General features: G+C 46.6%; 2 protein-coding genes, 1 long non-coding RNA gene and 1 other non-coding gene across 4 annotated transcripts in view; 1 reads left to right on the forward strand and 3 right to left on the reverse strand.

Annotated features, from left to right (window-relative positions):
• Cwc25 (CWC25 spliceosome associated protein homolog) overlaps nt 1–6,323 on the reverse strand; it is a 21,277-nt gene extending 14,954 nt beyond the window's left edge. Inside the window, exons 1-2 of the mRNA XM_055620640.1 lie at nt 6,170–6,323; nt 2,513–2,685 (exon numbers count right to left, since the gene is read on the reverse strand). Of these exons, the coding sequence (XP_055476615.1) occupies nt 2,513–2,685; nt 6,170–6,187 (191 nt within the window). The 5' untranslated portion in view covers nt 6,188–6,323. The remainder of the gene's footprint in view (nt 1–2,512; nt 2,686–6,169) is intronic.
• Nucleotides 6,324–6,411: 88 nt separating this feature from the next.
• Nucleotides 6,412–7,857, forward strand: LOC129686453 (uncharacterized). Its single transcript, XR_008721615.1, has 2 exons — nt 6,412–6,803; nt 7,712–7,857. It is a non-coding gene; the product is annotated as an uncharacterized LOC129686453 (long non-coding RNA).
• A 1,135-nt stretch (nt 7,858–8,992) lies between these two features.
• Trnac-gca (transfer RNA cysteine (anticodon GCA)) lies at nt 8,993–9,064 on the reverse strand. The gene has a single exon. It is a non-coding gene; the product is annotated as a tRNA-Cys (tRNA).
• A 1,213-nt stretch (nt 9,065–10,277) lies between these two features.
• Nucleotides 10,278–13,847, reverse strand: CUNH17orf98 (chromosome unknown C17orf98 homolog). The gene is made up of 3 exons (XM_055620477.1): nt 13,580–13,847; nt 11,516–11,615; nt 10,278–10,503 (listed from the first exon to the last, which is right to left on the reverse strand). Exons 1-3 carry the CDS (start codon nt 13,784–13,786, stop codon nt 10,343–10,345), a joined length of 468 nt encoding a protein of 155 aa, XP_055476452.1. The 5' UTR covers nt 13,787–13,847; the 3' UTR covers nt 10,278–10,342.
• Nucleotides 13,848–13,992: the final 145 nt, after the last annotated feature.

A 13,992-nucleotide genomic window follows, 5' to 3' on the forward strand; every position in this document is an offset into this window, starting at 1 on the left:
CTGCTCTCCCAGGGGTCCTGAGTGTAATTCCCAGCAACCACATGGTGACTCACAACCATCTATATTGGAATCTGATGCTCTCTTCTGGTGTGCAGGTGTACATGCAGACAGAACACTCATGCATAAAATAAATAAATCTTTTTTTTAAAGCAGTTTTGTCTGCATGTGTGTGCAGTACTCCCAAAGGCCAAAAAAGAGCGTCAGCTGTTCTGAAACTGGAGTTACAAAGTAATTAGAGATGGCTTTGAACCACAGTGTGTGTGATGAGAATCAAACCCAGTCCTCTGCAGGAGCCACAAGTTCTCTTGACCAATGAACCATCTCACCAACCCAAAAATAAATAAAAATTTAAAAATCACTCATTTTCTAGCTCCATTTCTGTATTAATGCCTGCTGTATTTTCTTTTTGTTATGACAAAAGCAACTTAAGGGAGAAAGGGTTGTTCTGGCTCACAGTTCAAGACACAGGCCACCCTGGTGAAATATGGTGGCAGAAGCTGAAGCGGCCAGTCACACTGCATCCACGGCCAAGTGCTCCGCTTGCTGAGTCTTACACGTTTTGGGACCAGCAGCACAGGCAGTCCCACAGTCAAGTGGGGTCTTCCCCACCTTGAGGAACGGAATCAAGATGCTCCCCACAGGTGTGCCCAGAGGCCCATCTTCCAGCTGCCTCTGGAGTCTGTCAAGTTTTACCATGAACAGTTACCATCACCATTTCCTAAATACATGGTACTTCATTTGAATGTCTATAAACCATCAGAACCCCCCCAACCCACTTCCTGAAAGAACGTGATTTTCTCCCTACGCATATGCCATGATGCTGTGTCCACCTATAAACTAATTCTCACACACACAAACGGATGTAAAAAATTCCTCTGCTACGAAATTAAGGAAAGCCCACATACCCCACAGGGGCCACGGGCCAGGTCTTACTAGAAGGCTTTCCCTGAAACACGGACAAGGGGAACACAGGGATGACTTTAACGCAATCTGTCTGCAGTGCTATGCACTTCAGAGCGCATTTGTGCTTTTGATTTTCTCAAAATTTAACCCCCGTTATTTCATGAGATGAGCAGGGTAATTATCTACTACTATTACCCAGGGCTTTTTGTTGTCGTTGTTGATGGTGTTTTTGTTTTTTTGAGACAGAGTTTCTCTCTATGTAATTTTGGCTGTCCCGGAACTCACTCTGTAGACCAGGCTGGCCTTGAACTCAGAGGGACCTGCCTCTGTCTCCCGAGTGCTGGGATTAAAGTCATGCACCACCACTGCCAGGCTATTACCCTGTATTTTACAAGAAACTGACCAAAGGCAAAATTCACCAAGACTGTTCATAGCAACAACAGGTTTTTATTCATATATACCCTATTTATTTACATTAACCCCACTTCCCCCAAGATGAGTGTTGGTATAATGTTCTTTTGCAATGTATACACCTTACCGTTGTTCATTCAAATGCTGATTTCTCCCCACCCCCATTCTCTGGTTTCAATCCGGATATTGCATTGTGATACTTATTCTAAGCATCACCTGTCTCAACTTTGTGTAAACATGCCAAAATAAAGCAACCAGCCACAATGTTGCACAATAGAAAGGAAACAGTAAGAGAGGGAGGAGCCAGAGGACAGAAAGGGCAGGAGAGAGCTAGGAGAGCAGGACTGGAGAACAGATCTTGGAATGACGTGATGATGAACCAGACCTAAGATTTCACAAAAAGCAAGTAGAATGGGTAAAATCTAAATGTTAGGAAACTATGAGGGCTTGGAGGTTTAAGAGGGAGTAACTATTGCCCAGCATTGTGTTCTAGGTTAATTAAATAAACCCAGTCTCTGTGTGGTGATTTGGTTATACAGCTGTTTAGGATTAGCAGCAAGCTTTACCAGAAGATATATCAATAGTAAATATTAATCGTCACCTACAACAGATGAGCTTGCATAACATTCACAGAGGACTCAGACAGCATAAAGACAATGATTCTTTGCCATAGTTATGATTACTTGTCAACCATCTAGTGGGAACATGGCCTACACCAAGTTAGTTTACACATTATCACATCTGTTCTTCAACAACCCTTATAGACAGGCTGGAAAGATGCCTCAGAGGTTAAAAGCATGGTTGTTCTTCCAGAGATCCTGAGTTCAATTCCCAGCAACCGCCTATAATGGCTTACAAACATCTATAATGAGATCTGGTGCCCTCTTCTTGCCTGTAGGCAGATATAGATAACAAATAAATCTTCCCCTACCCCCAAAAATCACATTTATATATTAAAACAAAACAAACTTACAGACTTGGGTACTATGACTTCCTGGATCCTACTGAGATATCCAAGACTGCCAAACCTTATCTCAGGTACACAACTCAGGGCACGCAAAACCAATCTTAGAATCAAGTTCTCCAGGCTCCAAAATCTACATGCTTAAACCCCTTAACCATTCTGCAGCACCTGGGTCAGGCACACACACCCAGCGCTGCAGCTCCTGCCCACCCGCACGCCCAGCTCCTCACTTACTTGACGGCCCCCACATCCTCAGCATAGCGCTGCATCTCTTCCCGAGCTCGCTCCTCTCGAAGCTCTCGCTGCAACTCCTCGATCTTTTTCCGCTCCGCCTCATGTTTCTGTTCCGCCTTCCACACTTTCTCCACATTGCGAAGGGTCTGAGGGTGCCAGCTCTTCTTCAGGTTCTACGTAAATGAAAGGAGGGAGGAAAGGATTCAGTGAGTGGCAGGTGGAAGGTGATGACCCTAACTGACCTTATATTCTAATTTCACTTCTGCTGTTGTGGAGACGGAGGATTTCTTTCGGCTTCTAACTCCAGGTTACAGACCATCATTGTGAGGAACTCAAGGAAAAAACTTCAAACAGCAGGTCATACTACACCCACAGTCAAAAGCACAGATAGTGAATGCTCACATGCTCATGCTCGCTCGCTTTGCTCAACTTGACTTCTTCACTGTTATACAATTCAAGGTCCCTTACCTAGGGAATGGTGCTACCCTCAGTGGGTGGGGTTTTCCCCACATTCATTAGTTAGGACACTCCCCAACAGACATAACCACAGCCAACCAAATGGAGACAATGTCTCATTAACTTCCTCTTTTCAGGGACCAGAGAGATAGTTCAGCGGTTAAGAGCACTGGCTGCTCTTTCGGAGGTTCTGAGTTCAATTCCCAGCAACCACAGGGTGGCTCATGACCATCTATACTGGGGTCTGATGCCCTCTTCTGGCCTGTAGGTGTACATGTAGACAGAACACTCACACATAATAAATAAAGAAATCTTTAAAACATTTTTTGAAAAGATCTTCTTTTCGGGTGATTCTAGATTATGTTAGGTAAACAGAGCTAACCATCACACCCAGCCTCACTCAGCCTTCCATAACCAGTATATGGGGTCATGTAAAGGTGAGAGAGCAGGGTGGGAGTGTGGCTCAATGATAGAGCACTTGCCTGCCATGCCTGAGGTTGTGGGGAATGTCTTTAGTTACAGTTTGAGGATGGAACAGGCCTTTTCTGAAGGTTTCCTTCAAACAGTTTTAGCTTTAGACTCCATTAGCCATGCCTAAAATGGGAGTTGATAATGGGCAGACAGACGGAATGGGGCAAAGGGGAAGTTACCTTATTTTGAGGGGCAATCAGTTCACTGCGGCAAAACATTCACTCTTAAGCAAACACCGTTCTCTTTACTGGGTCCACTTGACTCTTCTGAGCCTAAACCTGCATGCTTACAAAGTATCTAGGTCTCTTTTCAACTTTCCTTCCCAGGAATTTTTTTCCTGAGAGAGCAGCATCTGAGGATAGCTGTAAAAGAGCTAGTGGTGTGGGAAGCAATGGAAGAGGAAATGGCCCTCACAAGTACAGTCCCAGTGGGGGAGAACAAACATGGCAGAAACAGTTCACTGTGGCTGGAGGTGGGGTGCAAGCTCGTGGAGAAGGAGGTGTAAGGTAAAGCTGGCTAAGACAGCAGATCAAATCCGTTATGGGCAGGTGGAGGGGCTGAACTTCACACTGTTGATGGCAGGAAGCAAGGACTGCAGAGGGGCAGGCGAGCTGCATGACCAGCCATCGTGTGAGGAATGCATAGGAGAGAGACCAAATGAGATAAAAACTCACAAGGTGCCTTGCAGACGCAAAGCACCCAGTCCGTGAAAACACAGTGGGAGTACACATACATGCAAGCCAGGGCCTCGCTTCCTAGCTCGGGCGACCCTCAAACTTGAGAGCTTACTGGTTCCACCTCCCAAGCGCTGGAACTAAAGGCATGCACTGTCCATGTTCCTTCCTCACCCTTCACTTCCCAGGGGTTCCCTTCACCCCCCATCCCAGGTTATTTTATTCTTCCTCTCTTCCCACATTCTTTCCTTTGGTCAGGACTCCCTTCGCCACCGCCCACACATACACCCTGACTTTGTCCCACATGGGTTCTCCTTTCTGTTCCAGGGCACAAACGGCAATCAGTGTCTGGAGAAGTTTCTAGATGTCAAAACTGAGGGAGAGTGCTAGCAGCATCTTGTGGCTAGCGGCTGCTGAATATACAATTTACAGGACATCCCCACCACCACAGGCACAAAGAATTATCTAACCCAAACTGCCAAGACATCCGAGGTTAAGAATTTCTAGGTTAGGGCTTTCCTGGCAGGGATGACTAGAATTGGTTGTCAACCTCAATTGAGGAACTGCCTCCAACAGACTGTGGGAATGTCTGTGGGTGTATTTTCTTTTTTCTTTTTTTTTTTTTTTTGATTGATAATTGATGTAGGAAGGCCCAGCCCACGGTGGGTGGGACCATCCCTGGGTAGGTGGGCCTGAACTGTATAAGCAAGGTAGCTGACTAAACTACCTGACTAAAGAGAAGCAAGCCAGTAAGCAACAATCCTGCATCCCAGTTCATACTTGAGCTCCTGCTTGGCTTCCCTTAATGACAGGACTCTAACCTGTAAGATGTAACCTTCTCCTCCAAAAGTTGCTTTTGATCCTGGTTTTATTACAAAGAAGAAACAAAGAAGCAAGCCGGCCTGATGGTGATGATGGTGATGGTGGTGGTGGTGGTGGTGCAGGCCTTTAGTCCCTGCACTTGGGAGGCAGAGGCAAGCAGATCTCCTGAGTTCAAGGCCAGCCTGGTCTACTACAAAGTGAGTTCCAGACAGAGAAACTCTGTCTCAAAAAACAAAACAAACAAAAACAGAGAAGCAAACCAATGCAGTGTTACACGAAGAACTAAATGAAACTAGACCAACTCTGATGGAGCTCCGGATACCGGTTCAAATTAAGGATACCTGGCAAACTCAGCCTACTCCTCAGATATCTAAACTAATGTGTTTATGATTCAATTAGCTTCACTTTTCGAAGATCAATAGTTTCCCAATCCAGCTCCGTGCTTCGTGAATACTTCTGCCTTATTGAAGGCATTGCTTCCCCACAAATGAACTACAGAACTTTAGAGAAATTGCCACTTAGCCTAAAAAAAAAGTGTTACATATATAGAAGAAAGCTGCCTTGTCACTACGGATCAAAGCAAAGCACTGATGTAGGGAATGAAACGAAGATGGGCTCCTCCAAATAGCACAGCTCAGAAGCGGAGAAGATTGGGGCCCACCCTTTGACAAGTCCAGGTCCAGGATACAACTGTGAACTCCTAGCTAAAAAACGGGGCTATGGCCGGGCGGCGGTGGCAATCGCCTTTAATACCAGAACAGCTCGGAGGCAGAGGCAGGCGGATCTCTGAGTTCGAGGCCAGCCTGGTCTACAGAGTGAGTTCCAGGACAGTCAAGGCTACACAGAGAAACCCTGTCTCGAAAACTTCAAGGGGGGGGGGGGGTTGCTATGTCCCAAGATAACAAACACAAAATAAAGTCTATGTGCTCAAGATCTGCCTCCTTCCATACCATGAGTCCAACTGTCCCCCCTCCCTGACCTCGGACTTCCCAGCCCGGAGGACCCCCAAATCAGCAAACACAGACACTCAGCAGCCATCACTCGCCGCACATCTTCCCAAGGCTCATCCCAGTCCTTCCGTGCGCTTCACCATGCGTTCCGTCTCTGTGTTTACCACCTCCCTGTGCTGCAAACAAGACTTCAGGGTTACCAACTGCTACTAGCCCCGAGATCCACCTCGTCTGTGCCAGTTTCCATCCACGGCGCCAGCGGGCCTCGGGCCTCCGACACTTACCAGGTCTCCGCCTCCCATGACGGTGGAGACTTCTCTTCAGTCTGTGGACCCGAAAGTTTCCGCGAAGACCGAGAGGAAACGCAGCGAAACAGTTCAGAAACGGCCTCACAGGACCTAATCCCAAAATGCACCAGCTGCCCCTTTCTCCGCCCACTCTAGACCACACTTCCGGGAGTGGCGTCACATCACTGAGTCGGCGTCTCGGAGCGATGACGTTCGAGTAGCCCTATGTCCACGTGACCCTAGAGTGGTTAGTAGTTTCTACTCGCTCTTGGGATTTTTCGCTTCCCACAACCGTCTCCTCCAAGGTCCCTAAATGATGAAAAGCCACAGGCGAAGTTCTGTTGCCTTGGCAACGCGTCAGGGCCCTGTTGTAGAACCGCCATCCTGCAAGAAGTCAGAATCTCCCAACCTTAGGCCGCCTGCCTCGCGCACCGCTGCACCAGGGTTTCCAAACCAGCTTCCCAAACCGGACTCCCGGCCAGCTCCCTTACTTCTGGCATGTTGTATAGAAATTGACACCATCGAACAAAACTCCGAAAGTCAGATGTGGCGCACTCCCAGCATCTGTGCGCTGGGGAGAGGGAAACTGGAAGATCAGGCGTTCGAGGCCGGCGTTGGCACAAAGTCTGAGGTCATTCTGGTCTGGGAAACTCTGTTTTTATTTTATTATTGGTTTTTTTTTTTTGTTTTTGAGACAGGATCTCCCAATGTAAAACCCTGACTGTCTGGAAACAGTGTAGACTAGGCTGGCCTTGAACTCACAAAGATCTGTACCACCAGCCTCTGCCTCCAGAGTGCTGGGATTAAGGATATGTGTGTATGGCCAAGTTTGTGTTTTCACTTTTGAGTTGTTAAAATTAAAGAACTGGAGCCGCTATGAACACTGGCAGCCCTTTCAGAGGACTCCGGTTCAATTCCCATCACCCACTTGGTGGCTCATGATTATCTGTAATTCCAGTTCTAGATCACACACCCTCTTCTGGCCTCCCTGACCACCAGCCACACAAAGGATGTACAGCCGTACATGCAAAGCACACATACACATAAAATCATTTTTTAAAAATTTGACTAGTTGGATGTGGTAGATAAATAAAAAGTCTGGTTAGGTGTGATGGTGCACGCCTTTAATCCCTGTGCCCTGGAGGCAGAGGCAGGCAGATCTCTGGGAGTTAGAAAGCAGCCAACTCTGCCTCATAATTCCCTACCTCAAGAATTTTTAAAAACTAGCCACATGTCCAAAGAAAAATTTTTTTTCAAATTTTATTTCATTTTGATTATTTTAAAAGAAGTTTAAATAATCATGAGAGTTACAGTACGTACAGCATTATATAGCATTCTTTTATAATCCTAAGAGTGCTTAAAAATCACCCATGAATACTGGAAGCTACTCTGCACACAGAAGAAAGGCAAATGATAATCCACATACAAACTATTCTTAAACCTATGATGGTAACCAGTATGCATGATGTGCTGGTGTGAGAATAGTAGCACAAAAGTTATGGAAATGAAAACTCTTTTTTTAATCTGTTTTTATTTAAGGCCCACTCCGTGAGATGGAACCCAACACTGCCCAGGTGGCCAAGAACCTGAGACTAAATAGTCCATGGATATAGGAGAAAAGAAAATACTATTGTACTACCAAAGAAACAAAGCAATAAAATGAGTCCTAAGGACATTCTACTTTACCCATTGGTCGGTGTCTTTTTTGTGTTTCATTTTTAAATTTTTTATATATAAGTTATTCACTTTATATCCTGATTGTAGGCCCCTCCCTCTTCCCCTCCCCATCCCACCCTTCCTCCTTTTCCCCCCCCATACCCCTCCCCTAGTCCACAGAAATGGGGAGGGAGCCCTCTGACTCTAGCCTATCAAGTCTTATCTGGACTGCCTGCATCCTCTTCCTCTGTGGCAAGGAAGCCCCACCAGGGGGAAGTAATCAAAGAGCAGCCCCTGCTCCCTGTGTGTTACTAGGGAACACACATGGAGACTGAGCTGCCCATGAGCTACATCTGAGCAGGAGTTCTGGGGGGAAAATAAAGCTTCTTTTTTAGAAATACCTAGAAAAGACTGGAGAAATAGCTTGATCAGCTCACAACTTCCTGTAACTCCAGTTTCAGAAGATCCAGTGCCCTCTTCTTGCCTTCACAGGCACCTGTGCACATCTCTCTCTCTCTCTCTCTCTCTCTCTCTCTCTCCCACACACACACACACATCTTTTTAAAAAAAAATTGTTGTTGTACAACTTTAATCTCAACACTTAGAAGACAGTTGGATTTCTTTAAGTTTGAGACCAGTCTAGTCTACATAGCAAATTTCAGGACAGGAAGACAAGTAGGGCTACACAGTGAGACTTTTTTTTTTGAGACCAAGAAGGAGGAAAAAAGAAGAGAGAAAAAGAAAACAAGAAAAAGAAGGAAAGGGAAAGAAAAAAAAAGAAGGGGGGGAGGAGGAGGAGAGGAGATATGTATAACAGCCTTCCTTCCTTTTCAGGGTCCAGCTTTGGACTAGGACTTCCCACATGTAAAGCCAGTGCTCTACCACTGAGCTATGTCCCCAGGCCCAGGACTTTATATTGACTGAAGCACCAGAGGAGGAGTGTAGTGACTGACTTTGCTTTATTGATCTCTTGAAATGTGAGAGGAACAAGTATTTTGGGCCTTGAAATTCCTGTCCGAAGGCAGGCTTATTGCCTCATTCCTCAGGCGAAAGACCAGGCTAAAAGTTCCTTGTCCTTTCTAGTGACCACTGGCTCTTACTCCCACTCATGGAAACAAACAAACAAAACAAAACAAAACAAAAAAAAAAAAAAACAGGAATGGAAGGGGGCACCCGGATTTGAACCAGGGACCTCTTGATCTGCAGTCAACTGCTCTACCCCTGAGCTATACCCCCTCACTTTGTCACTGTCCTCTTCCTTGTCCACTTATGGTGACTCACTTTGAACTGGTTCCACCCACACTAACACCCTGGGGAGCTTTGTATTCTCCAGCCTCACCTTAGCATACATTTTCTGCTTTGGTTTTTCTCTTGGTCACTAAGAAACAGGGAGAGAACACAAAAGGATGACAGCTGGCTGGAAAGGAAGCCAATATCATGACTAGAGAATCCTGGGATTAATAAGTACCCTAGATGACACCTTGTGCACTCCTGCCCTCTAATGAATTATGTGTAAAAGGAGATGGATGATGTCAGTTTTCGTAGGGGTGAGAATTGATCTTGAGGCCTCCAACACGCTAGCTAAGCTCTCTTGCCGCTTAGCTGTATTTCTATTTTTATTTTTCCCCTTTAAACAATAGCCCAATGTAGCCTTATCTAGCCTTAAACATGCAATCCTTCTGTCTCAGCCTCAGCTAGCTGGAATTATAGACCCAAACTCCTAGGCCCACTTAATGTCAGGTTTTTGTTTTGTTTGTTTGTTTTTTAACAGGAGATGACAATATATCAGGGAAATGGTTATTATTTTTGAGACTTGATTCAGGGTCTCTCTATAGTCCTTGCTGGTTAGGAACCCATTATGTAACCAGGCTTGCTTCATACTTCCTGTTTCCACCTCCTGAGAACTGGGATTCCAAGTGTGTGCCATCACTCCATGCTAGGGCCCCACTGTATTATTTGGTTATTTGGGTTTACTTTCTTTTCGTCTATTTGAAATTACACTTCAGTTGCGTTTGAGCATGTACATGGCCATATGCATGCCACAGAGTATGTGGAATTCAGAAGACGGTTTGTGGTCGTCAGTGTCCTCCATACCGTGTGGGTCCTGGGAATCTACCGGGATTCCCTGTGTCATACACAGCTCTCTTCCCTGTTCTTGATGGAAAAAGTGGCTAGCTTCTGACCAAAAAGCCAACCGGTACCCGGGAAAGTGCTTTGTTGAGTTGCTGAGCTTGTACTACCTAGTGCTAGCTACAGAGGTAGCTCAGTGGCAGAATCCTGGTTTCCCGTCCACTTCGACCATGGGTTCAATCCCTGGGCCCAGGGAGGATGGGCCCTTCTCATCATCCCATGTAGTAGAATCAGAGTTCCCTCCTCCCACCCCAGAGAGTAAAGAGCACACCTGGAGACACATAGGCAATTTTTTAAAATATAGAATATATATCTTTGTTTCAATGACAGTTCACTTAAAAATCTTTCTTGGAGATTCAGCTCAAGGCCCGTGATGCAGTATCTTCAGAAAATGGGGAATGGGGTGATTTCTCCGAACACTGATGTATGCTGGCGGAGGGCTGGGGTGTTCCGGCGGTAGCCAAATCGCCCATTTAAACCAGTAGTGATCTTCTTCGGGTTGGAATTGTAGTAGTCATGCCCACCCACCTGCTGGAGGGAATGCCCTTGGGGGAGAGGAGCGAGGTTGAGCCTGCAGACATCTTCTTGCCTCCCTCCCTTAAACCCCGAGAGTCACTGCATCTGCCAAGCCCAGCGGCAGGGAGCTCAAGAAGACAGACATGTCCTAGAAACCAAACCCTATCCCAGGTGAGTTTTACAGGAGGACTGTGAGTGGTATATGCTGGGCCTGGACTTGGCTCCCACCCAGGAGATGTAAGGATTTTAACCCTTGCCTCTGTCCCATCTGGAGAAAAGATGAGATCAAGTTGATTACTTGATCCAAAGGACTTCGTGGTAATCATGTGCCCAAAAGGTGGTGGAAGAAAGACTGTCCTCGCAGAAAAAGTTAATCTTCCTTTCCCCATGGCTGCTAAACTAAGCATGCTCAGGAAACTACAGTAGCTGTAGAGGGTCGCGCGCGTGTGCGCGCGCACGCGTGCACACACACACACACACACACACACACACGAGCATGCAAGCAACAACAGGCTTTAGAGTAGACAGGGGAGTTTCATCTCAGCCTTTCCCAGTAAATCAGTTTAAGATCATGCCTAGGAGATGAACTGTGCTACAGGGATAAAATGAGGCTGAGGCGTTAGTGATAGAGAGTGATAGATAGTAGGTGTTCAATATGTAAATAGTAGGCGCACCAAACACTATTTGCTCATGTATGGGAGGAAAAGCCAGGAGGATATAGTCTTTTTTGTTTTTTGGTTTTTTTTTTTTTATATGTGATTGCTCTAGCTGTGTGTTCACCTACATGCCAGAAGAGGGCGTCAGATCATATTAAAGATGGTTGTGATCCATCATGAGGTTGCTGGGAATTGAACTCAGGACCTCTGGAAAGGCAGTGCTCTTAAATACTGAGCCATTGCTCCATTGCTCTAGCCCAAGGATACAGTCCTTGACCCTTTTTTCCCCACCAGGCCTTTCTGTAGCCCTGCCTCTCTAAGCTCTGGGATACACACTTTCTCCATGGTGGGACCATATGAGGATGGACAGTGAGATAGCACTTGCCTGCTCCTGCCCAGTTTCTCCTGTTGAGATATCTTTGTCCTTGACCAAAAATGTGGAAATAGTCTACTATCCAGCCATCCCTTCCTGTACCGCCATGATCCTGAAAATGAAGAAAGAAGAAGAAGAAAAAAAAAAAAGATTGCCAGTTTGGATGCCTCATTGCGTGAGGCGCAAACATCCTGGAGGTTCCTTGGGGAAGGGGAAGAGGTCAGAGCCTAAAGAAACTGGAAGGCAGATTAAATACATTAATGATCTGGACAGGCAGGGGGACTGTGGGGTAAGAGCTCTGTTGGCTCTGTTGCTAGACAGGCTGGATCCTCATGGCAGCTCTGCTACTAGTAAGCTGTGTGATCATGGGCCAATTACATCTCTTCTCTGACCTCAGTTTTTCTCATTAGTAACCAACCAGAAAGCTGCCATGAGATTTCCCGTGACTTTAGATAAAAGTCCTGCTACAGTAAAGGCTAAAGATACACATTTTGTTGTTTTGTTACACGTTGTTGGCTATTTTTTCTCAAGACTCTGAATAGTTCAGAGGAAGGCTTAAACCTACTTAGTTTAGGATGACCTTGAACTCCTGACTCTCCTGCCCTCACTGTCACCTCTCCCAAGTGCATGTCCTACCTCCTCCTGCTCAACTATCTTGTTTTGTTCCTCACATCTTTATTCAAATAAAAGTACCAAACACAGATAGTGATTTTGATGATTTAAAAAATATATATATAGCTGTGTGGTTGCAGCGCATGCCTTTAATTCCAGCAATGGAGAGGGAGAGGTAGGCCCTCTGAGTTTGAGGCCAGCCTGGTCTACTTAGTGAGTTCCTGGACAGGCAGAGCTGCACAGAGAAACCTTGTCTCAAAAAAACAAAACAAAACAAAACAAAACAAAAAATTTTAAAAAGGTAAATTCAAGTCAGACGGCATAAGCCAGTAGTTCCAGCACTCAGGACTCAGAGGAAAACAGTGATTGCTTCAAGTTGGAGAGTAGCCTGGGCTACACAGCCAGACTGTGGCTCCAAAACAAAAAAATAAAAACACTGTCATTCTTAGACATACACACTTCTGGCTCCTGTATAAAAGTGACAAGGGACAGATTGTGTGTGTGTGTGTGCGGGGGGGGCGGGGAACAGGCACAACATTATGTACCACAAAAATCCCCAAGACTGTTCCTAGTGCAACCTGGTAGGTCCTTTTTGCCTTCGCATCACTGAAATCACAGATACTGAAGACAAAGGTGTTGGAAGGCACAGAGCTGGAGATGTGGGGCTGAAGTCCCCAGCCACTGATTTTGTTTTCTGTGGGGAACCAGTGCATGGCACGGGGTGCACTAAAGTCAGGACCTCATACATGTCAGGCAGGTATTGTCCTTGCAAGCTATTTCCTCAGCCCCACTCCCAGCAACTGGAAGGAGGATCACTTATGCTTAAGAGTTTCAAGGACAGCCTGGGAGACAGGGAGACTCCATCAAAATAAAAAATAAAATATAATTACATAAACAGATAAGTAAATAAGTGTTGGAAGAAAGTGGAGCTGTCAGCCAACAGCCTGAGGATCTATGATACTGGGCAAGTTTCCTTCCTTGCGCTCACAGGTGCTAGGCCGTGAGCTAGGCCGCTTCAACCTTGCAACGGGGACAGGAAGACCAAGGCGCCAGGCCAAGACAAACCCGCTTTGTTTGGTTCACAGAGCTCACTGGTAGTGTCTGTGGGTTTTGAGGATCTGCTGTGAGGTCACCATGAAGCGCGCCCTGTGACGTCACAAAGACAAAGAGACCTGTTCGTCTGAAGAGGGAAGCTTCACGTCCTAGACTCCCTTCACAGAAACAAGAAATGAGACTGTAGACGGGGTTCTGGGTGGAAGGGAAAGCGTGAGCTCAGCAGCACCACACCTCAGCCACCCTGCTCTACTCCCTAATGCACTAACATAGCCGCGGAGTGACGGCCTCAGTAAGAGCCCAGCTCGCTGCAGGGTTTGCAGGGCGAGGCCCGGATTAAGGTTGGAGGGCTAAACTCCCGGAGCTATCTGCTAGAAGTCACAGGGTCCTCCGGGATGCTCCCACACGCACCTGATCAGTTTTCCGCAAAAGGGGCGGAACCACGTGGCTCCGGAAGTACCGCCGAGTGTGGTAGTCCTGCTGAGAATTGTAAGGCGGAATCGCCGACCACAGCTTGGGCCTCACGATGCTGTAGCCGTGAGCCACTGAGCTCACAGCCACCCCATCCAAAATAAAACATTTTTCCAGTCTCAGAGTATTATCGTAACAGCGAGCCATTCCGACCACCACAGCCTGAGGGCTTTCCGGTGGAAGAGCACCAGAGGGGGACTAAACTGAGCATTATTACGTACCATTTCAGGGTTCCCACCACGCCCATTTTGCCATGGTGCTGCGATCTAACCCAAGGCTAAAGCGTGGGCACAGCAGGCAAGCACTCCGAATCAAACTGTACTGTACCCGCAGTCTTCTGCTCCCAGTTTAGA

The sequence above is a fragment of the Psammomys obesus genome, unplaced genomic scaffold, assembly GCF_907164565.1.
Source record: "Psammomys obesus unplaced genomic scaffold, mPsaObe1.curated_primary_1811, whole genome shotgun sequence".
NCBI lineage: Eukaryota > Metazoa > Chordata > Mammalia > Rodentia > Muridae > Psammomys > Psammomys obesus.

What these genes read in the sequence shown, in the direction of transcription:
- CUNH17orf98 (XM_055620477.1), bottom strand. Translation starts at nt 13,786, where the DNA reads ATGGCTCGCTGTTACGATAATACTCTGAGACTGGAAAAATGTTTTATT. An exon ending in TTTTGCGGAAAACTGATCAG is followed by an intron (nt 11,616 to 13,579) that starts GTGCGTGTGGGA and finishes CTTCATTTTCAG; the next exon opens with GATCATGGCGGTACAGGAAG. An exon ending in GAGAAACTGGGCAGGAGCAG is followed by an intron (nt 10,504 to 11,515) that starts GCAAGTGCTATC and finishes CTCTCCCCCAAG; the next exon opens with GGCATTCCCTCCAGCAGGTG.